The following is a 23833-nucleotide window of genomic DNA, read 5'->3' on the forward strand; positions in this document are numbered from 1 at the left end:
CTTCTTATATTATCATATGTTTGATCATTGTTTACATTATCTCTCTGCAAGAATTATCATTTTTGGCTTAAGAACTCGGATGTCTAGTGCATTAACATAAACATAATTCCTTCTGCATCGCAATTTTGACGCTCGGTAATTGTATTCTTGTAGTTTCTGCCCTTAATGTGATGTTTAAAAGCCTAAATAGTCCAGACCAATTGAGCGGTTGGAAGGATAGTGGTGGTGATCCATGTGGTGATGGCTGGAAAGGGATCAAATGTTCAGGCTCATCTGTAACTGAAATGTAGGTTATTCCCATACTTCTGTTATTCTTCCCTATCTGTCTGGGGAACCAGTCTTGCATTTTCTATATTCAACAGGACATAATTGGATTAAAATCTTGCAGAAACTTAAGCGACCAAAAACTCAGTGGACAATTGGGGTACCAGTTATCGAGCTTGTCTTCAGTAAAGATCTTGTGAGAACTTGCCTCCAGAAATAAGCAATCTTTAATGTTATATTTTCTTTCTTTAAAAGAAATTACCTATTGGAAAACATAATATGAAGGCTATGCATTTTTTGGTCCTGATACAGTGATTTGAGCAAAAACAATCTCAATGGTGATATTCCATATCAACTACCTCCCAATGCTCAACGCATGTAAGTCAGCTGATCTAAGTTAATCAGCATGAAAGCTTTATTTTTTTTTCTTCTTTTCTTTGCAAGTCATATTCGGAATATAACTAATGGAGTTCCCCAGTCTGATCTTAATTTTGTGGCCATTGGTTTTCCTGTTTTAAAGTCATGTTGCTTGCAGCTTTTAAAAATGGTGTAAATTATTATTTAGTTTATTTCTTAAATTTGATTAGTTAAAATATTCCTCTTCTTCATTGTCGGTAATGTGTAAAGGTCAAGACTAACACTTTGTCTTTCTAGCTTTACTTAATCAAATGATCTAAGTAAGGTTAATTTGTTTTTAAGGCAAACACCATCTGCTAGAGATATATCTTCCGAATGATAGGAAAGTTTCTTTTTGATCACTTTGATCTACACAACATATCCAAGTTGCATTTATTTCTTTCTCTATAGTATCTCATATATCTTATGAGCTCAATTTGCAGAGACCTTTCTGAAAACAATTTTAATGGTAACGTGCCTTACTCGATATCTCAGATGACCAACCTTGAAGACATGTAAGTGAAGTATTTGTTTCTTTCTATTTTCATTACAATTTCATCAGTTGTTACCATGTCTAAATATTTGGTTGGTTGCTGCAGAAATCTTAGCCACAATCAACTCAAGGGTCAGTTGAGCGATATGTTTGGCAAAGTCCAAAAACTTAAATCATTGTAAGTACAGCATAAATCTTAAAACTGTATGTGAACATAAATTTAATGTAGATTTTAATATATTAACTTTAATTTTGAACAATTGTATACTTGAAACTTTGATTTTAATTTTAATATTCATAACCATTAACATCATTATTGACAGTAAGGTGATACCATTTTAAGTTTATTTATTACATAAATGAACAACTTTATTTATTCAACATAAAAATAATTGGATTGATTTATTATTATTATTATCATTATTATTATTATTATGCAATTGAATCAAGATTGAAGTTTACGCTTACAATTCAATCAAAATCAAAGTTTTACATTTATAGTTGCCTAAAATTAAAGTTTATGTATGAGATTGAATATTGAAACAAAATTTACCTATATTTTTGAGATTTATCCAAATTATTGGTGAAAAGAAGAAAAACCCTTTTCTTCTTTGCAAACGTTACTGCCCAGTTTCACTAACTTATGAACTGACTTACAGTGATGTATCCAACAATCAACTATCTGACAAGCTTCCAAATTCATTTGCAAATCTTACAAATTTAAACACTTTGTAAGTGGCAAAATTTTCTTATTCCGTATTTTATTTTTTCTCTTTACTCTTACAAGTGCTTTACTGTTAACTCTGCTTTCACTTATACAGGCATCTACAGAACAACCAATTCACTGGTTCAATAAATGTCCTTACTGACCTTCCCCTCAATGATCTGTACGTGACTAGCGGATAAAACTTGTTGAAAATGATAGTCTTCTGTTCTTTTCTTTTTTTCCCTTTTCCTTCCGGCGTTAATGCTGATGAAAAATCAGGGAGACCTTACACCTCTCTGTCACTTTCGTTTCTTGCAGGAATGTTGAGAATAACGAATTTACTGGATGGATTCCTAATGAGTTGAAGGGGATTGACAATCTAAAGTGAGTATCGTACAATATTTCACTTTTATAATTCTTTTAGTTCCCTGAAAGTTGTTTCCTGACTTGTAATCATCACTTTGGAAGAACCGGAGGAAATTCTTGGTCAACTGGGCCAGCTCCTCCTCCACCCCCTGGTGTACAACACCGTCGCCGTCCCGCTACAGAAGAGAAGAAAAGTGAAGGTCCAAAGAAATCTCTTCAGAATGGATTAATTATAGCTTTTTCATGTTTAGGTGGACTTGCTCTTCTCCTTCTCCTTCTCCTTATGTTTGCATTTACAAGGAGAAGAAGGTCACCTCCCCCATCCTCGCTTTTCCTCGATGATGATAAGATGAGTGGGCGTAAAGGTTTTACTCCCCTTCATTCACAAGAGTTAGGCGCTGAATCATATGCTGGCATTTTGAAAGAACCCAAAGGTATACATTTGTTTGTGGTTTCTGCATGTAGCAATCACATGTAGAGTTGCCTCCCTAACTGTTTGAATTGTGCTCATTTAGCATAAGCATGAAAGCATCCATGTTTCAAGTGCAGTATATGCTTCTTTTCCTACAATGCATGGTGCCAATCAAAATATACTTTTATGTGAATATATACATTTATACAAATACACATATTTTTGGGATTTGCAAAAAAGGCTGGACAAACTTTTCAAGCAGATATTTGTTACTGTCACTCTTAAGAGTTTTGCACAGAATAGGTACATGTTTTATATATATCTTGACCGGTTACTTCCTATAATTTTTTGCCTTTTTGGCATCTTCTGATTGCTTGCTAACTAACTAATAATTGTTTTCCATTGATCAATTTAACTGATTAGTTATCTGTTGATGACAGATTTTAAGTCAATGGATCCAGGTAATGGAGATATTAAGTCTTTGCTAAAATCTCCATCAATGGGCCTTAGACGTTCGGTTTCAGGTCGTGTGTCCTTCAGTGAAAATGAGTTTGCAAACCGTCTGAAAGGAAGAAGAAGCACTTCTGTTCAAGCTGTACCTTATTCTTTGGCAGATTTGCAGAAAAGTACTGATAATTTTGCACCAGGTCGACTTCTGGGCGAGGGCTCCATTGGTCGTGTTTATAGGGCAAAATATCCCGATGGAAAGGTTAGCATTTTTTTTTGTTCTCCCCTTCTCTTCATTTCTTTTTAACTATATATCTAAGGTGCCATCTCATTTGCTCCTGTATGTATATATCTTGGTCTCAGGTTTTAGCAGTGAAAAAGATAGATTCCTCACATTTTCAAGGCCAGAAGCCTGAGGAATTCTCAAAACTTGTTACAAACATCTCTAAGCTTCACCATCCTAACATTGCTGAACTTGTTGGCTATTGTTCAGAACAAGGGCATAACATGCTAATACATGACTATTTCAGGAATGGCTCACTTCATGAGTTCCTACATTTATCAGATGACTTCAGCAAACCCCTAACTTGGAATACCAGAGTTAGAATAGCTTTAGGTGTATCCAGGGCTATTGAGTAAGTCACCATACATTCTTTTTTGTTTTCAATAATTCAGCGTCTTCTTCTATTCCCTCTGTTTCGGTATTGGTTAGATCAAACAACAATAGCATCACTCCGAGATTTTAAAATCTACAATGTTTACAAAATTTAACACATAGTGTTGGTGTGTACTTCAACTAGCAGTTTCAAACTTTAACTTGAATACTTAATCCATATATGCTACGCTCACCACTTTTCGAGTTTAAATTGGATCATGAGTTTGCTCAGATAACACCATTTTCTTAACTCATCATGATATTGCATTGTCTTGCCAAAAACTTTCACCTCCTACTGAGTGATGATACAGTATCTTAGAAATGTTGCTGGTCTTTTGCTTAAAAATTTAACCCTGTGGTGGAAATTGCTTTGTTCAGGTATCTCCATGACGTTTGTTCTCCATCTATAGTTCATAAGAACATCAAGTCATCCAATATTTTGCTTGATCTTGAACTCAATCCTCATCTATCTGACTACGGCATGGCAAGCTTTCATCTGGTTAGCATATCCTGAAATCTAATAGATTCCTTTTTTATTTGGTTAGAGAATAAATATGTCCTCCACTCAAAATTTTGACAGAGTTGCACGAATTTCTGATCAATTCAAATATACCCTGAAAACTGGTTTAACTTTTCTAAGTAAGTTTAAAAGTGTTTTGTTAGTCCTGCATGCAAATCTATTATGAAGGTATGTTAATAAAAGAAGCTTATCATCTCTTATATTAGGAATGTATGGAAGCCATTCTGCATTAGTATTTCAACCGTGAAGATTACCTTAGAAAAATAAAGTTGCAACTTCTTGCCTTCATATTTTCTATGAAAGAAGTGTAAAGTTTTTCGAAACAATTCATTTCAGCGTACAAGCCAGAACCTCGGGATGGGTTACAATGCTCCAGAATGTGCACAACCATCAGCATACACACTAAAGAGTGATGTTTACAGTTTCGGGGTGGTAATGTTAGAACTATTGACTGGTCGGATGCCTTTGGATAAGTAATCCTAAATCACTCAGTCCTCCTATCATTTAGCCAAATGAAGTATAGTGTCTGAGTTAATAGTTGAATTGCTGCTTCTTTTTATCAGTCAAAGACCAAGATCAGAACAGTGCTTAGTGAAATGGGCCAGACCTCAGCTTCATGACAATGATGCACTGGCAGGAATGGTTGATCCTGCCTTGAGGGGCCTCTATCCTCCCAAATCACTCCCTCCATTTGCTGATATTGTTGCCCTCTGTATACAGGTGAGCAACAACATTTCAATCATCAAAATATCTCTATTGTATTCGGACTCGGGCATCTGATATGGGTAAATGTTTAGCATGGTATGCTTCATTTTATTCCGTGGCACAATATCAAAGTGCCATGTTATCATATAGTCCAAAATAGGGAAAATTGCAAGTTTCAAAAATAATGTGGACCAAAAAAAAGTCTAGGGATTAAGTTGAGAAAAAATGTCAAGATTAGGGACAAAAATGTTGCTTTGTCCTTTCAATTTATCATCTTCCTAAACAAGTTCTAACAATCTTTTGTTTTTTTTCCCTTCTGCTTTCTTTGTTCAGTTGGATCCTAATCTTAGATCTTCAATAGCTGAGGTGGTACAGGCATTGGTACGATTAGTTCAACAATCAACCATAAACATGAGAGAAGATCTTTCAGCTTCTTGCCGGACAAACGACTCTGAATATTAATATGTTTGACTCTTGCCATTATTATTATTTATTATTCTTTTTGTTTTTGGTTCCATAGATTATTGTCATTCTACTGTATAAATTTCTAGCACATTTAAGTTGAGAAGAGCTTTTTTTTTTTTTTTTCTTTTAAATGTTTCCATAATGCACCTGCTTGTAAAATAACATAGAATCTTTAGGATCTCTATTTTCTTTGATAATAATTTCTTCCATTATCAGAGATAAAGTTTTTGGAAATAAATTAGGGTTGAATATTTTGGAAGTTGAATGGATTTGAATTTTAAAATAGTGTAAATTTTCTAATAAAATTCTTAAATATGAATCTAATCATTTCTCTAAATTATTAAGGCTAGAAAATGATTAAAAAAGAGAAAATAGAAATGAAATATGTCAGTACATATTATTATTTAATATTTTCTCCGTGTTAGTTGTTACATTCTCTAGGGTTTGTTTTTTTTCTTTAACAAATAGATGCCATTTAAACTTGGAGAAGAAATCAGTTAGAGGTGAATATTCGATGAAGTCGAGTCAAATCAAATAAAAAAATTTTGAGTTAGTTAAGTTGATGAATCCTATTTTAACAATCGAATTCAATTTGAATTTTTTTCGAATCAAGTCAAATTTTCAAGTCAAGTCGAGTCAAATTAACGAATCTTATTATTTATACTCAATGTTTCGTTTACTTGGACCGATTGTTTTACTAGTAGATGAAGTACAAGCTTTTAGATTAATTTTGAATAAATGAAAAAAGGAGAGTGAGGCAATTCGAGAAGGAAAGTAAGACTAATGGGTAAATACTTATCAAAACAATCTAGTTTTGCAACTTGATATTTTTTACTTTTAACTTTAGAACTGGTAAACATTTATCAAAACGATGTAGTTTTGCCTTTTCTTATTTAGATTTTCGGATAACTCGAATTAGGGGTGAGCATTCGATCAAATTTAGTGAAACCGTTCGAGTTAAATTAGAAAAATTAATAATATTAAATTAAAATATTGTACAATAACTATTTCTATGTTAGAACACATAAATTTGAAACAATATATATTTGAAAACTTTTTTAAAGTAAAATAATAAAAAATAAGATATTTTAGTATGATAAACTTGAATCATTACTCACTTATTTAGATTCCATAATTATTATTTTATTAATTTTTGATATATTTTTAGATTTTTTAAAATTTATAGTTTTTTAAAATACAAATTTTAAAATTTTTATAAATATTTTGAATTTTAAAATTATTTTCAAATTTTGAAATTTACTTTGATATTTTTGCAATTTTTGTTAAGAGATCAATTTGCTCATTTTCAAAATTGACAGGGGCCAAAACGACATTTTATACTAGAGGTGATCATGGGCAGGGCGGCCCGGCCCAACCAGACGGCCTGCCCAAAATATAGGAGGGTTCGTGTAAAAATATAGGATCGAAATATGAGTTTGGGCAAAAAACGAGGCCCGTTTAGAAAACGGGCCGAGCCTCGAGCACCACTTTTTTGGCCCAGGCCTGACCCGAATATATAATAAATATATATTTTTTAATTTTTTAATTTAAAATATTTTAAAATACTTTTTTATTTTTTTATTTTTAAAATAATTTTTTGGTGTTTATTAAAAAATGGGCTAGGTCGGGCCGGGCTCGGGCTTAGGAATTTTTTCCTGGGTCGAGCCTGGACAAAATTTTAGGCCCATATTTCAGGCTGGGCCGGGCCCGGGCCTAGGACACGGGCCAAAATGTTTTTTCTGAGTCAAGCCCAAACCCGATCCAACCCGACCCATGATCACCTCTATTTTATACTAATCTGTTATTTAAATTATTCAAATTATTCAAATTGTAAAAATTCAACTCAACTCAACTAGAAATTCAAAATTTCTTATTCGAGTTGACTCGAATAATTCGAATAACTCGAATAATTTAATTCAATTAACTCGAAATTTAAATTTTTTTCGATTTTTTCGAATCAAATCGAATTTTGCTCACCCCTAAAATCAGTTACAATATGACCGTAGGTGTGGCCCAACCATTGGGTAACTAAATGGCGCCTAGGGGACCTCGAAACAGCCTAACCGCATTAAAAGCGCCAACAGTAAACAAAGGTAGCAAAACCAAAACAGCTAAACAAAATAAAGATAACAAAACAAAAACCAGAAAAAGAAATGAAAGCCCCTGGATCTAAAACCTTTCCTCTCCAGACAACTTTCAAGCTTTTCGTAGCACCAGTAAATCGTCGAGGTAACCAGAAAAACTCATCATGTTCTGATTGCAACAAAACTAGAAAACCTCTCATCAGGCCTTCGAGTTCATTGGACAATCCACTATCTTCGAATCCAGACTCAGCCTTTACAGATGGTCGATTACCCCAACCCCTCTCCTATCCTTGTCAACGAGCCTTTCGACCTCCTTCGGGACTTCCTCTACCCAATACATGGGGTAACCATACTGTCTGCCTTCCATCGCCAACCCATGTGTCGTCACATTAGCCTCCCGAGGTACGAATCTAAACTGGAGGCTCCTAAACTTGGCCCCTCTTTCCTTAATATCTTTTATGAGATTACTGATGCTAAATTTGTCCTCTTTTGCAGATTTCAGTTACCGGATGACTGTTAAAGCATCCCCCTCGACACACACATCTCGAAAACCCAGCTCTTTTACAAAAGAGACCATCTTCAAACATGCTCGCGCCTCAGCCATGGTCGGATCCAGAATGTTCTCCCACGGGTAAATGCCCCAATAAGAGATGGCTAATTTTCTACATACCATTAAACTGCTTTTCATAAAATCCTCTGCTAACCACTGTTTCCAACTACGTTGCATGTTGATTGTAGAGAGAACCACACCAACCCCCCAAGGACGTGCTTCGAGAAAACACAATCACGGAACAAATGGGACACCGATTCCTCCTCCACCTTACAAACTAGACAAAGCGAATTCACAAGCTTACGTGACATTAGCACCCCTACCGTTGGCACAAAAACATTAGTTACTTCAAATTCAAATTCAAATTCAAATTCGATAAATTGAGTTTGCAGAAAACAATTTTATTAGGAAAAATACCAAATTATTTAATCCATAATAAAAACTCATGCAATTTGTCCAACGTTCATAGTTTAAAAATCCCATGCCACAGTTCAATAGTCTATCATAAAATAAAATCCAAAAAAGAGGTCATAAAGTCCATAAAAGTTCAAAACATAAGAAAAATTCATAATCGTAAAAGAAACATTTCCGAGAGCATCATTGACGACCAAATCTGAGTATTAATCACGAGGATTATATGAAAACACATAAGTAATATGGGTGAGCTTTGAAAGGCCCACTGTGAGATCAACATAAGTATATTCACATATATACCAAAATATATCAATCACGACATATCAAACATCAAAATATTTATAAATTATAACACTGATATTTTTGCATGGACATATCGATGCATATTTTAAAATGATGCACACTTTATAAAATTTTTTACCCATCTCCGATACACACTACTATCGAGTTCCCTAAAAATTGTCCATCCGAATTACCATTTGTGCACAAGCCACCACTGATTTGCAGATAAACTGCCACTAATAACACTTTGAGGACAAGCCACCACTGATATGCAAATGTACTACCACTTATAACACTTTGTAGACTAGCCACCACTGATATGTAGATATATTGCCACTTACTTTGACCTTTCACAAAATCCCACCCCATGTATGTGGCATGGCAATTTCACTTTTAAACACATGTAAGTCACTTCTAACACTTAGGCATGTGGACATGCTCACATAATCACATTTCACTAATCTTCACTTTAACATGTTTAATCATGCTTGTCACATTAGATCATAAGTCTCAATATTCACATACTCATATATATATCACATACTTGAATCACCAAATATATCACATAAGCCAAGCAACACATGTCATAAGAACGAGATCTACACATACATCATTATTTATAACAATAATCACATCATATCACATATCTCATGCGATTCACAAAATGTATTTCAAATAGAGTCACTTGCTTGGGTCCTTCGTAATGAATCTTTCAACTCCTCTCTGAATACTTAGTGTACTCATAATTAATTATGTTTAAGTTATTAATATAACAAAAAATAATTATATAACATACAATAAGTAGAATCGATCCCACACCTTTTATCGAATATCCTAAAAGCCACAATCCTTAGTATCGATTTCGCTTTGATCTAACTCGAAAGACGTATCTAACACATGAATAATGATTATTGGTTAGGATCCGTTTGAAAATAATTTATCACTAATAGATCAGTTACTAATAGCCTCACCAACACTTACCCCACGGTTTTGGACTCTCGAAAAGATGATTTCAAATGCAAAATTAGGGGTCTCCCCTATGATTATCATTTGTTCCTTCAAAGATTGTAAGGAACGGTATTACAAAAAAATAAATAATAATAAATAATTATCCCTATGGCCACTATACCATTTAGCCAAGAGGAGGAGTCTACGATCGAAATAACCTACACTTACAAACTTGATTAAATAAAGATAGACGATGAATTGAAAAAGAAACAAGATCAGTGAGTTGAGCGATCTAAAAGAACCATTAGAGCAAAGTGAGTATAAGTTTAATCAATATATGGAACAACAAAATAAAGAAGGAAAAAAAAGGAAGAAATTCAACCACTAATGGCAGTGGCGACAGCGGCGGTCTGGTGACGAGGGAGCAGTGGTCTGACGATGGTTGAAGAAAAGGAACTATATGAGTTTTGGTGCAATAAGGTTGGAGAAGAAAATAAAAAGGCAAGGGAGAAATGTAGGAGAAAAAAAGACTCGTGGTGGTGATCACGTTGGCGATGGGAGGAGAAAAAGATTAGGGGAGGAGGTGCGGTGGGCATGAGGCATGGTGAACGGTGATAAAGGGTTCAATCACAGTGGAGGAAAAGAAAAAAAGTTAAAAGAGAAAGGGTGGTGGTTTTTGCAAATAGAGAGAAAATAGATGAGAAAGGAAGAGGAAAAAGAAAGAAATTGGAGAAAGAGGGAGGAGGGGACGACAAGGAGGGGTGATGAATGAGAATACAGTTTGGTCAACATGGACTAGGTTCAGTGAACCTCTACTAATGGTAAAGGTGAGAAGTTTTGGCAAGGGAGAGAGACATGGAGTGAAAAGGGGATCATGCACCCTCAACTTATGATAAGTTTGACTCTTAATGGAAGAAAGAAATCCTTCTAAATACGGTGACTATAGGGTGGATGGCAACTTCTTAAGCACATGGGAAAAATTGTAAATAAATTTAATTGAAAAGGTGTGAACAATAGGACCTGAACCTTGGACCACTAGGATAGCTAAGGAGTATTAAACCACTAGACCACTTCATTCCTTATTTTCAAACTTGTTCTAATAATAATAAAAATATGAGATGTGACAACATTCCTCTGTAATGAGCCACTTGTAGCCACTTCTAGCTGTATATTCCCCTGTTTTATCCCTCTCTAGATCACTTCATCCCTTTGTACATGGTTCACTAGTGGGATCAAAAGAATTTTTTGCAATTGATCATCACCAAACAAATCCCTAATATCATCATGCTTCTAGGTAAACATGCCCTCATTAATTACATCTGAAACAGTAGTGTACCTAATATCAATATTTTGAAACTGAAGTCTGCCATTTCCAAGACCTAGTAACCACACATTATTCCAGATGTTCACAGCCGACCCATTCCCAATCCTCCTTCTTGTTCCTACCTCAATTAGTCTGCAGGCTCCCCAGATACTCCGCCAGGTATATGAAGAGTAAGCTCCCAATCGTGCACTCATAAAGTCCCCCTGGGGAAATCCTTAGCTTTCATTACTCGAGCAAACAAACTATTAGGTTGCATAATTAGCTTTCATCTCTGCTTCACTAGCAGGGCCATATTAAACATATTAATATCTCTAAACCCTAACCCACCCTATGCTTTTAGAGTGCACAAAACACTCCACCTACACCAATGTATACCCTTACCAGACTTCGAATTTCACCACCAAAATTTACACTCATATTCTCTAAATTGCGGCACAAAGTAACAAGAAACATGAAATATTGGATAGCATAAATCGAGATGGCTTGCAAAATGGACTTAATGAACACTTGTTCCCCCCAATCAGTAAATATCGCACACTCTAACTTTTCATTTTCCTTGTCAATTTCTCCTTTATGTCCACAAAAGCATGTTTTTTCCTTCTACCCACCGTAGTTGGTAAACCAAGGTACCTCTTTGGATTGTTTGAGATTCGCACTCCCAAAATTCCTCCAACTTGTTCCCTCACAACATTATCTACATTACAATTAAAGAAAATAACAGATTGATCAAAATTAACTAACTGACCCGATACACCTTCATACTCGAACACTATTGATTTCATGTTATTTTCCCTTTCGACCGGGGCTTCACCGAACAAGATGCTATCATCGAAAAAAATAGATAACAACTAACTTACTTTGTCCTATGCTCGCCCCATTAAGCCTTCTTTCCTCTCTAGCCATGTGAAGTAACCTTGAAAATCCCTTGGCACAAATTATAAACAAATAAGGGCTAAAGGGAGCCCCTTGCCTTAAGCCTCAAGAAGGCCGGAATTGCTTTCCTTGAACCTCATTCAAAATTACAAAGTACGAAACACTGGAGACACACCTCATAACAAGTGTAACACCCCTAACCTGTATCTGTCATGGAAACAGGGTTACAAAGTATTTCTAGAATTACAGATTAAATAAATAGATATTTCGCATTATATAGCATTCATATCAGAAATCAATCATCATGCCCCTTATATGAGTCCTCGAAGCTCAAAATAAACATTAGAAACAATTCGCGACTAAATCAAGTACTCAGACAATTTTTCAGAAAATATCAAAAGTTTTCAAAAGTGTAAGGGACATACGCCCGTGTGGCCAGGCCGTGTGTCTCACACGGTCAAGAGACACACTCTTGTCTCAGGCCCTGTGGGCATTCGAATTAGTGACAGATGGCTGTAGCCTAGCCCGTGTCCAAACTTGGGAGCTCTCTGACTTGGGTCACGCGACCAAGCCACACGCTAGTGTGCTAGGTCGTGTCAATAACTCGAGCATATTGACTTGCATTAACAAAGTGCAAGGGTCATACGAACAAGCCACACGCCCATGTGCTAGGCCATGTGAATAATTTGAGTATTCTATTTTGAAATTTAAAAGATGCAGGGACACACGACCAAACCAGACGTCCGTGTGCTAGGCCGTGTGAACAATTTTTAGTATACTGACTTGTTCAAAATTTTAAAATACAGGGGACACACGACTGTTTTACTTGGCTTTGTATCACATACGGCTGAGACACACGCCCGTGTCTCTACCCATGTGGATGAAATAGGTTATTTTTCTAGCCACATTTCTCACCCAATTTGTCTTCTACCTACATTAACACTTTAACACATCAACAAGCCACAACAAAGCAATCAAAACAAGCCATAATCATGTCCTAAACATAACATATCATATAAAAGCCAAACAAATGGCTAATCTTAACAAAATATATTTATATGCCAACATTGGCCAATTTACACTATACATGCCATTATAACCAAAATAATTTACTTTATATACCGAAATGGGACGATGGATAGTGTGATGTGGCTTCGACCAACTTCCAACCTTAACGAGCTTCCGAGTTACTATAAAACAGGGAAAATGAAACAAAGTAAGCATTTAATGCTTAGTAAGTTCGTATAACATGGAATTTAACTTACCATTTAATCACATTAAAGGTAAGCATTCTACGCATATTCAAATCAAATTGGCCAAAAGCCCTAACACATATCCTCATCAACCATGTTAGTCATGTATTTCATATGAATATCAATAAACATGTATGAGCTCAACAATAATCAAATTTCCATATAATATCTTTCCACATCACGTGTTCATATAACATGTATAAATCATATCCATGTATTTCAAGTATATACTCGTAATAATTCATCTCAAATTCATATTATCTCATGTTAGAAATTTGCCCATTGAATTATTCAAAATATTGATGGATACATGGGTAGTAGACACGAAGTGTACAAACTATAATCTGTCAATTCACATTCAGGAATGCTCGTATGAGCATGTAAATGGGAAGCTCTTTCGGGCCGTGCAATGGGAAGCTTCGGAGAGCCATTTATCGGGAAGCTCATTAGAGCCAATTATCGAAAAGCTCTGGAGAGTCATTTATTGTGAAGCTCATTAGAGCCAATTATCGAGAAGCTCTAGAGAGCCATTAATTGGGAAGCTTATAAGAGCTATAATTAGGAAGCTCATGGGAGCCAATATCGGGAAGCTTCGGAGAGCCATTTATCAAGAAGCTCATTAGAGCCAATTATCGAGAAGCTCTAGAGAGCCATTAATCGGGAAGCTCATTAGAGTTGTGGTGTGTCCGCAACACATGTAGAACCATAACCAATCCGAGAACCCTTAATGACAATGTTATTTGTATTCATCGAATTTTTTAGGTTCAAACGGGACTTGATACTTATTGGATATCTTCGGATATGTGATCAATACTTATATGTAGCAATTATATATTTCACAACATAACATTCAATTTTAAACATATAAACATACAATTTAATTACACGAACTTACCTCGACAAGTGTTCGTAAACTCAAAAGCTACTTATCCGATACTTTCTCTTTTCCTCGATCTAACTCTATATTGTGTTTATCTGAATCTATACGAATGAATTTAACTCAATTTAATACAATTCATATTCAATTCTTTCCACTACACATCTTTGGCAAAATTACTATTTTGCTCCTATACTTTTAATTAATTATGATTTTTTCCCTAGGCTCGGAAAATGAAATTCATACAATTTAATCCTTATTCCAAGCCTAGCCGATTTTCATATGTCAATAGAAGCCCATGTATTTCATAAAATTGAAAATTTTTCTATGAATTTTCCATCTTTTCAATTTAGTCCCTAAATCATAATTTCATCAAAATTTAATCCTTATTCCAAGCCTAGCCGATTTTCATATGTCAATAGAAGCCCATGTATTTCATAAAATTGAAAATTTTTCTATGAATTTTCCATCTTTTCAATTTAGTCCCTAAATCATAATTTCATCAAAATTCTCTTTACAATAGTTGTTTATCTATCAACAACCTTTCATTTTCTACCATAAAACTTCATAATTCAACTATACTCATCCATGGAGAAACCTTAACACTTTAATAGTTTTGTAAATTAATCCCCAAGATAGCTAAATTAAGCTTTACGTTCTCGGAAACATAAAAATCATTAAAAACGGGACAAGAATACTCACCTCATTAAGCAAAATAAGCTTGCTAACTTCAAGCTCCTATAGCTAGGGTTTCCATGTTTTATTTTTAGGAAAGATGATGAAAATGATAATATTTTATTATTTAATTCATTTATCGTCTTTTATTTTATCATATTTCCAATTTAAGCTTTTACTCTATTAAATTTTCCAATGATGAATAATCATCCTTATCTACTAACTCCTCTAAATTGTCTATTTGCCATATAAGGACCTCAAATTTTGAATTCCATAGCTATTTGGTACCTTTAGCTACTAGAATTCAACTTTTGCACTTTATACAATTTTGTCCTTTTCATCAAATTAAACAAGTAATCGGTAAAATTTTCTTAACAAAAATTTCATACGATATTTCTATCATGCTATAGACCATAAAATAATATTAAAATAAATTTTCTTCTGGCCTCGAATTTGTGGTACCGAAACCATTGTTTTCATTTCACTGAAAATGGGATGTTACAACTCTCCCCCTAAAGAATTTTCGTCCTTGAAAATCTTACCAGTAAAGAGGTTCGGATATTGCGTTCTCATAGTTTCTTTAGGATCCCAGGTAGCTTCTTCTATTCCGTGTCATTGCTAGAGAACTTTTACTAAAGCTACCTTTTTATTTCTCAGTTCTTTCACTTCACGTGCCAGAATTATGATCGGTTCCTCACTGTATGTCATGTCAGGCTGAATTTCAACATTCGTTGGGGAAATAACATGTGAAGGATCTGACAGATACCGTTGTAACATAGACACATGAAAAACATCATGAATCTTTTCTAATTTTGACAGTAAAGCTAATTGGTACGCAACAGGTTTGATTCTCTCTATAATTTCATACGGCCCGATAAATCATGGACTCAGTTTTCCTTTACGGTCGCACCGAAGAAGTTTCTTCCAAGGTGAAACTTTTAAAAATACTTTGTCACCAACTTGAAATTCTATCTCTTTTTATTTAAGATCCGCATAAGATTACTGACGATCTAAGGCTGCTTTTAAACTGTCTCGGATCCCTTTTTTTTTTCTTCAGTTTCACGAATCAAATCAACTCCATGTATCTTTTTCTCACTAAGCTTAGTCCAATACAACGGAGTTCTACATTTGTGACCATACAAAAGCTCATACGGTGCCATATTTATGCTTGATTGATAACTAGTATTATATGCGAATTCGACTAACGATAGATATTTTTCCCAATTGCCTTTGAATTCTAAAACACAACACCGAAGCATATCTATAAGAATTTGAGTCACACGTTCAGATTGACCATCCGTCTGAGGATGAAATACGGTACTAAAATGTAATTGTGCACACATAGCTTCTTGTAACTTGTTCTAGAATCGGGATGTGAAATGTGGATCTCTATCTGAAATAATGGAGACTGGTATTCCATGTAACCTAACAAACTCTGAAACATACAATTCTGCTAATCTGTCCAGAGAGAAATCCGTATGTACCTGAATAAAATGTGTAGACTTCACCAAACGATCGACGATAACCCAAATAACATCTTTCTTTTTCGGAGATAGGGATAACCTTAATACAAAATCCATTGTAACTCTATCCCATTTCCATTTTGGTATTGTCACTAGCTAGAACAATCCTGAAGGTACCTGATGTTCAGCTTTAACTTGCTGACATATCAAACATCTAGATACAAAGTCAGAAATATCACGTTTCATTCCCAACCACCAATACATCTGTTTCAAATAATTGTACATTTTATTACTCCCTAGATGAACAGACATAGTACCATTATGAGCTTCATGCAAACTTTTCTGTACAAGCTCTGAATTCTTTGGTACAAAAACTCTACCTTTGAATAATAGATAGTCATCGGGTCCTACTTGAAATTCTGAATCAGAAGTTGACTCACATTGTACCCATTTAACTTGCAACTCATTATCACTTTTTTGAGCTTCGTAGATCTGTTGTAAAAACATCAATTTAGCTTTTAACTAAGCTAAAATGGAGCTATCATCAGACAATGTCAACCGGGTATTCATTGCTCGCAAAGTAAATAGAGAGTTTCTACTAAAAGCATCTGCAACTACATTTTCCTTTCCCGGATGATAATCAATAAGTAAGTCATAGTGTTTCAATAGTTCGAGCCATCTACGCTATCTCAGATTCAATTCTTTCTGTGACATCTGATACTTTAAACTTTTATGATCGGTAAATATATGACACATTTCACCGAACAAATAGTGTCACCAAATTTTCAACGTAAAAAAATAGCTGCCAATTCTAAGTCATGTATCAAGTAATTATTTTCATGTGGTTTTAGTTGTCTAGAAGCATAGACTATTACTTTACCTTCCTGCATCAAAACACAGCCTAAACCATTCAATGACGCATCACTGTAAATCACAAATTCCTTACCCGATTCAGGCTGAACCAGAATTGGTGCTTCAGTCAACAGGGCTTTCAACTGATCAAAACTTTGCTGACATTTATCAAACCATTCAAATTTCACATCTTTCTATAATAGTCGTGTCATCGGAGTAGCTATCATAGAAAACCCTTTTACAAATCTCCGGTAATAACCAGCTAATCCCAGAAAACTTCTGACTTTAGACATATTTTTTAGTGGTTTCCAGTTAACAACTGTTGAAATTTTATTCAGATCCACTCTAATGCCTTCAACCGACACTATATGTCCCAGAAAACCAACTTTTCAAAGCCAAAATTCACATTTGCTAATTTTAGCATACAATTGTTTATCTCAGAAGTTTGCTAAACAATTCTCAAATGCTCAGCATGTATGATGCTATCAATGTTGGTGTTGTTCCCAGTACAAGATCTATAGCAAATTCAACTCCTCTAACTGGCGGTAATCTAGGTAACTCATCTAGAAACACATCAGGATACTCACAAACCACTGGCACTGATTTAATCTTTGATTCAGACACTTTATATCCAACACATAAGTAAGATAAGCATTACAACCTTTCTTATATATTTCTGTGCTGACATAGTTGATATCACATTAGAAAACCCGTCCAATTTATTTGATTTAATACAAAGCATTTCACCATTCTGACATTTCAATACTATATGTTTTGTTTACAATTCACCAAGGCATAATGCAAGGTTAACCAATCCATACTCAATATCACATCAAATTCATCGAACGGTAATATCATCAAATCAGTTGGGAAACAATAATCCCATATCATTAACAGACAATTCTTGTAAATTTTATCAACCATCACATCCTGGCCTAGGGGGTTTGATACTTTAACCACGAATTCAGTAGACTCGATAGGTGAATTTTTACTAGATTCAGGAAAATATATGAATGAGTTGAACCAGGATCAATTAAAGCAGTTACACCATTATCAATAAGAGAGAAAGTACCAGTAATAACATCTGGCATAGAGGCATTTTTACGTGCACATATAGCATAAGTCCTAACTGGTGCTCGTGCTTTAGATTTTACAGTGAAGTATTTTGTCACACCACGATTACCACTTGTATTTCCAAGATTACGAGGCAGTCTACCTTTCGCAGCTACGTTGCTCAGCCTCAAAGGTTGAATACTATCTTTTTCAGGTTTCTCCGGGCAATATCTAAGATAGTGGTCAAAGGAACCAGATCTGAAACAAGCTCCACTCTTCATTCTACACTTACCAAAATGTAGCTTATTACAATGCTTGCACCTGGGTTTGGTGTTTCTAACACTATCCGCACTTGCTACAAATGTAGCCTGAGATCTTGGACTAGAGCGTCGAGTACCTCTGTCTCTACCTGAATATCCTGCAGAGGTAGTAGAACGATCATAATATTTCTTTGATTTCTTTGATGCTGGCTGGTGTGACTTTCCCGTAAATCTTTTACTTGGAACTCTAGCTTTAATCTCAGCTTGTCTTTTCTCTTTACTAAGTTCTTCAGCTTTATATGCCCGATCAACCAGTACAACAAAATTTTTCAACTCAAGAATCCCGACTAATAATTTTCTCTTCATTTAAACCATCTTCAAACCGTTTACACATTGCGATTTCAGTCGGGATACATTCTCTGGCATATTTACTCAGTTGAACAAATTCCCGTTGATATTCAGATACTGCCATGCGACCCTATTTAAGCTCTAAGAATTCTTTACATTACTGTTTAAGAAACCTCTGGCTAATGTATTTCTTTCTGAACTTAGTTTGGAAAAATTCCCAAGTGATCCTTTCTTTCAGCACAACAAAAATTAATGTATTCCACCATTGATAAGCTGAATCTTTTAACAGAGACACCGCACATTTAAGACATTCAGCCGGTGTACAAGATAGTTTATCAAGAACTCGGATAGTATTTTCTAACTAGAACTCAGCTCTTTCAGGATCATCTTCAGTGATAGCTCAAAATTCTTCTGCACCGTACTTACGAATTCTATCAACATGAGGCTTACTGGCTCCAGCAGGTTCTGTACATTAAGGCGTAACGGGAACTGGTTGAGAAACACGAGGGGGTAGAGGTTGTTGCATAGCCGTATTTGTTCTTACAAATTCAGGAAACCATTCATTCATCATTTGGAAGAAGGCTTCTTTAGCCTCTCCTCCTTGGCCCTCAGATACGGGCCTTCTACTACTCGAGGCTGCTCTTTGCACTGAGGCTTGAGCATTACTTTCAGCTTCCTCAGAATCAGCTCAGTTGGATGACATTGCTATATAAAAACATATTTTAAAATGGTTAGGAGATATCACACTATCACAGATTATATAATAACATGTATAGCTAGACTTGTATATGCTACGTTAGTCCGATAATCGACTAAACCGTAGCTCTGATACAAATAAATGAACACTCCTAACCCGTATCTGTCGTCAAAATAGGGTTACAAAGTATTTTTAAAATTTACAGATCAAATAAACATATATTTTAGTTTATATAGCATTCATATCAGAAATCAATCATAATGTCCCTTATGTTAGCCCTCGAAGCTCAAAATACATGTTAGTAACAATTCAGGACTAAATCAAGTACTCAGAAAATATCAAAAATTTTCAAAGGTGTAGGGGACACACGCCCGTGTGTCCAGGCCATGTGTCTCACACGATCAAGAGACACGCCCATGTCTCACACAGTCAAGAGACACAAAGTCGTGCCCCAGCTCGTGTCCAAACTTGGGAGCTCTCTAACTTGTGTCACACGGCCAAGCCACACGCCCGTGTGCTAGGCTGTGTGAATAATTCGAGCATATTGACTTGCATTAATAAAGTGTAGGGTTCACATGGCCAAGCCACATGCCTGTGTGCTACACTGTGTGAATAATTTGAGTATTCTGTTTCAAAATTTAAAAGACGTAGGGGACACACGGCCAAACCACACGCCCGTGTGCTAGGTCGTTGAACAATTTTGAGTATACTGAATTGTTCAAGTTTTTAAAATACAAGGGACACATGGCTGTGTTACCTGACTGTGTATTACATATGGCTGAGACACACGCCCATATCTTTGCCCATGTGGACGAAATAGGCTATTTTTCTAGCCACATTTCTCACCCAATTTGTCTTCTACCTATATGAACACTTTAACACATCAACAAGCCACAACAGAGCAATCAAAACAAGCCATAATCATGTCCTAAACATAACATATCATATAAAAGCCAAACAAATGGCTAATCTTAACAAAATTATTTATATGCCAACATTGGCCAATTTACACTATACGTGCCATTATAACCAAAATAATTTACTTTATATACCGAAATGGGATGATGGATAGTGTGATGTGGCTTCGACCAACTTCCAACCTTAACGAGCTTCTGAGTTACTATAAAATAGGGAAAATGAAACAAAGTAAGCATTTAATGCTTAGTAAGTTCGTATAACATAGAATTTAACTTACCATTTAATCACATTAAAGGTAAGCATTCTAAGCATATTCAAATCACATTGGCCAAAAGCGTTAACACATATCCTCATCAACCATGTTAGTTATGTATTTTATATGAATATCAATAAACGTGTATGAGCTCAACAATAATCAAATTGTCATGTACATATTCTTTCCATATCATGTGTTCATATAACATGTACAAATCATATCCATGTATTTCAAGTATATACCTGTAATAATTCGACTCAAATTCATATTATCTCATCTAAGAACTTTGCCTGTTGAATCATTCAAAATGTCGATGGATACACGGGTAATACACATGAAGTATACAAACTATAATTGGTCAATTCATATTCAGGAATGCTCATATGAGCATGTAAACGGGAAACTTTTTCGAGCCATGTAACGGGAATCTCAAGTGAGCCATATAACGGAAAGCTCTTGCAAGCCAATTATCGAGAAGCTTCGAAGAGCCATTTCTCGGGAAGCTCATTAGAGCCAATTATCGAGAAGCTCTAGAGAGCCATTAATCGGGAAGCTTATAAGAGCCATAATTAGGTAGCTTATGCGAGCCAATATTGGTAAGCTCCGGAAAGCCATTTATCAGGAAGGTCATTAGAGCCAATTATCGGGAAGGTCTGGAAAGCCATTAATCGGGAAGCTCATTAGAGTCGTGGTGTGTCCGCAACACATGCAGGACCACAACCAATCCAGGAACCCTTAATGACAATGTCATTTGTATCCATCGAATTTCTTAGGTTCAAACGGGATTTGATACTTATTGGATATCTTCAGATATGTGATCAATACTTATACGTGGAAATTATATATTTCACAACATAAAATTCAATTTTAAACATATAAACATACAATTTAATTAAACGAACTTACCTTGACAAGTGTTCGTAAACACAGAAGCTACTGATTCGATACTTTCTCTTTTCCTCGATCTAACTCCGTATTGTGTCTATCCGGATCTATACGAACTAATTTAACTCAATTTAATACAATTCAGTACAATACACTTCTTTGAAAAAATCACTATTTTGCCCCTATACTTTTAATTAATTATGATTTTGTCCCTAGGCTCGGAAAATGAAATTCGTACAATTTAATCCTTATTCCAAGCCTAGCCGATTTTCATATGTCACAATAGCAGCCCATGTATTTAAAAAAATTGAAAATTTTTGTATGAATTTTCCATATTTTCAATTTAGTCTCTAAATCATAATTCACTTTACAAAAGTTGTTTATCTATCAACAACCTTTCATTTTCTACCATAAAACTTCATAATTCAACTATAATCATCCAAGGCAAAACCTTAACGCTTAATAGTTTTGCAAATTAACCCCTGAGATAGCTAAATTAAGCTATTACCATCTCGGGAACAGAAAAATTATTGAAAAGCGGACACAAATACTCACCTAATTAAGCAAAATAAGCCTGGTAACTTCAAGTTCCCATAGCTAGGGTTTCCATGTTTTATTTTTAGGAAAGATGATGAAAATGACGATATTTTATTATTTAATTCATTTAGCATCTTTTATTTTATCATCTTTCCAATTTAACCCTTTACTTTATTAAATTTTCCAATGATGAATAATCATCCTTATGTACTAACTCCTCTAAATGGACTATTTGCCATATAAGGACTTCAAATTTTGAATTCCATAGCTATTTGGTACCTTTAGCTACTAGAATTTAACTTTTGCACTTTATGCAATTTGGTCCTTTTCATCAAATTAAACATGTAATTAGTAAAATTTTCTTAACAAAATTTTCATACGATTTTCCTATCATATTGTAGAAAATAAAATAATATTAAAATAAATTTTCTTCTGGCTTCAGATTTGTGGCCCCGAAACCACTATTTTAATTTCACCGAAAAAGGGTTGTTACAACAAGTGGGATCCATGTTTTGCAGAACCCTAGAGACACCCATCACTCTTTCCAAAAAGTTTTGTCCAACCTTGCCATAAGCTTTGCTCACATCTAGATTCAGAGCAAAAAAGCCAATTTCTTCTTCTTAAAAGGGTGTAGAATCTCATAAGCCAGAAATATGTTATCAGTAGTTTGTCTTCTAGACAGAAACACCCGTTGAGTTTCATCTATGCAATCATTAAGGACCTTACGAAATCTATGAATAATCACCTTCGAAATCACCTAATAAATAACATTACATAGGTTAATGGGCCTAAATTGATCCATATTCTTTGGCGATACAACCTTTAGGATAAGTACAATGTTCGTGCTATTAATACCCTTAACATCATGTTGACCATTCAACACTTCCAAATAAAATTTCTCAACCTCGTCCCCTACCACATGACAAGTTCTGATAAAAGAACGTAGGAAAGCCATCTTTTCCTGATGCCTTCAAAGGAGCTATGGCTCTAATCACCTCTACCACCTCCTCATTCTTAAACTTAGCCATCAACTCCTCATTTTGAATTCTCGAAACTCACGCTAGAATTCCCAAAAGCAATAGATCACAATCTCTTACTGGCTTTGAAGAAAATAGATCTTTAAAATTTTTTGCTACCAAATTAACCATCTAATCATGCTCACTTACCCAACTGTTACTCCCATCTTCCAGTCCATTGACCATGTTCCTTTTCTTCCGGCTAGAGGTAAAATTGTCAAAAATGATGTGTTTCAGTGACCCAACCAAATCCAATTAGCCATAGCCCTTTGCTCCCAAAATAATTACTCTATATCAGCTTCCATGTTCAAGGCTAACTTCACATTTGTAATCTCAGCCAGTACCTCATCACTAGATCTTCAACATTTAGCTCATTAAGCCTAGCGCTCAAACCCGTTCTCCTACGATACCCATTTACTTGCATCTTTTTTAGCTTAACTGCTCAATTATGCCTCTAACTCCCAAAGCTTTGCCGAAAACTTGTTATTATTTTTTCCCACCACCTCTCTAGATGATCTTTGAACCCCTCCTCCAAAACCCCACCGACAAATAAGTAAAAACATAAACCACTTATCACAGGCCAAACCCTCCTATCACTCTCTGTATAAACAACCACAGTGTAATAATCTGAAAAACTATACTGAAAGTGGTTTATCGAAAAATATAAAAAAAGCATCCCACCAACTTGGGTCAGCTACCCCCTAGCCAATCGCTCGCTTATGCTGTTTTCTGGCAATCGTCCTCTTTCCCATGTGAACCATTAACCAGAGAAACTTAAGTCACTTAGTTTACATTTTTCCAACACCTCCCCTAAAATAATCATTTGTCGCTCCTTCTGA

General features: G+C 35.2%; 2 protein-coding genes and 1 long non-coding RNA gene across 3 annotated transcripts; 2 read left to right on the top strand and 1 right to left on the bottom strand.

Moving 5' to 3' along the window:
• The first annotated feature begins 1155 nt into the window (after window positions 1-1155).
• On the top strand, window positions 1156-5545 carry LOC105774522 (protein STRUBBELIG-RECEPTOR FAMILY 5). Its single transcript, XM_052632018.1, has 12 exons — window positions 1156-1175; window positions 1260-1311; window positions 1745-1884; window positions 1975-2040; window positions 2178-2243; window positions 2328-2659; window positions 3078-3346; window positions 3448-3719; window positions 4118-4238; window positions 4596-4732; window positions 4823-4979; window positions 5298-5545. Exons 1-12 carry the CDS (start codon window positions 1156-1158, stop codon window positions 5424-5426), a joined length of 1761 nt encoding a protein of 586 aa, XP_052487978.1. The 3' UTR covers window positions 5427-5545.
• Window positions 5546-7568: 2023 nt separating this feature from the next.
• LOC105771523 (uncharacterized) lies at window positions 7569-8723 on the top strand. The gene is made up of 3 exons (XR_001126541.2): window positions 7569-7915; window positions 8009-8144; window positions 8252-8723. It is a non-coding gene; the product is annotated as an uncharacterized LOC105771523 (long non-coding RNA).
• Window positions 8724-17483: 8760 nt separating this feature from the next.
• On the bottom strand, window positions 17484-18809 carry LOC105771878 (uncharacterized). The gene is made up of 3 exons (XM_012593261.1): window positions 18752-18809; window positions 18049-18630; window positions 17484-17647 (listed from the first exon to the last, which is right to left on the bottom strand). Exons 1-3 carry the CDS (start codon window positions 18807-18809, stop codon window positions 17484-17486), a joined length of 804 nt encoding a protein of 267 aa, XP_012448715.1.
• Window positions 18810-23833: the final 5024 nt, after the last annotated feature.

Source organism: Gossypium raimondii, chromosome 6 (assembly GCF_025698545.1).
Source record: "Gossypium raimondii isolate GPD5lz chromosome 6, ASM2569854v1, whole genome shotgun sequence".
Lineage (NCBI taxonomy): Eukaryota > Viridiplantae > Streptophyta > Magnoliopsida > Malvales > Malvaceae > Gossypium > Gossypium raimondii.

Excerpts from the sequence above, each read along its gene's own strand:
- LOC105774522 (XM_052632018.1), top strand. The coding sequence starts at position 1,156 with ATGACCAACCTTGAAGACAT. Across the intron at positions 3,347-3,447 it reads CAAAATATCCCGATGGAAAG|GTTTTAGCAGTGAAAAAGAT; the intron begins GTTAGCATTTTT and ends TCTTGGTCTCAG. Across the intron at positions 4,239-4,595 it reads GCATGGCAAGCTTTCATCTG|CGTACAAGCCAGAACCTCGG; the intron begins GTTAGCATATCC and ends AATTCATTTCAG.
- LOC105771878 (XM_012593261.1), bottom strand. The coding sequence starts at position 18,809 with ATGGCAGTATCTGAATATCAACGGGAATTTGTTCAACTGAGTAAATAT. Across the intron at positions 18,631-18,751 it reads GAGTAAATATGCCAGAGAAT|CTGAAGAACTTAGTAAAGAG; the intron begins GTATCCCGACTG and ends GGGCATATAAAG. Across the intron at positions 17,648-18,048 it reads AACTGCTTTAATTGATCCTG|TGTCTGAATCAAAGATTAAA; the intron begins GTTCAACTCATT and ends TTGGATATAAAG.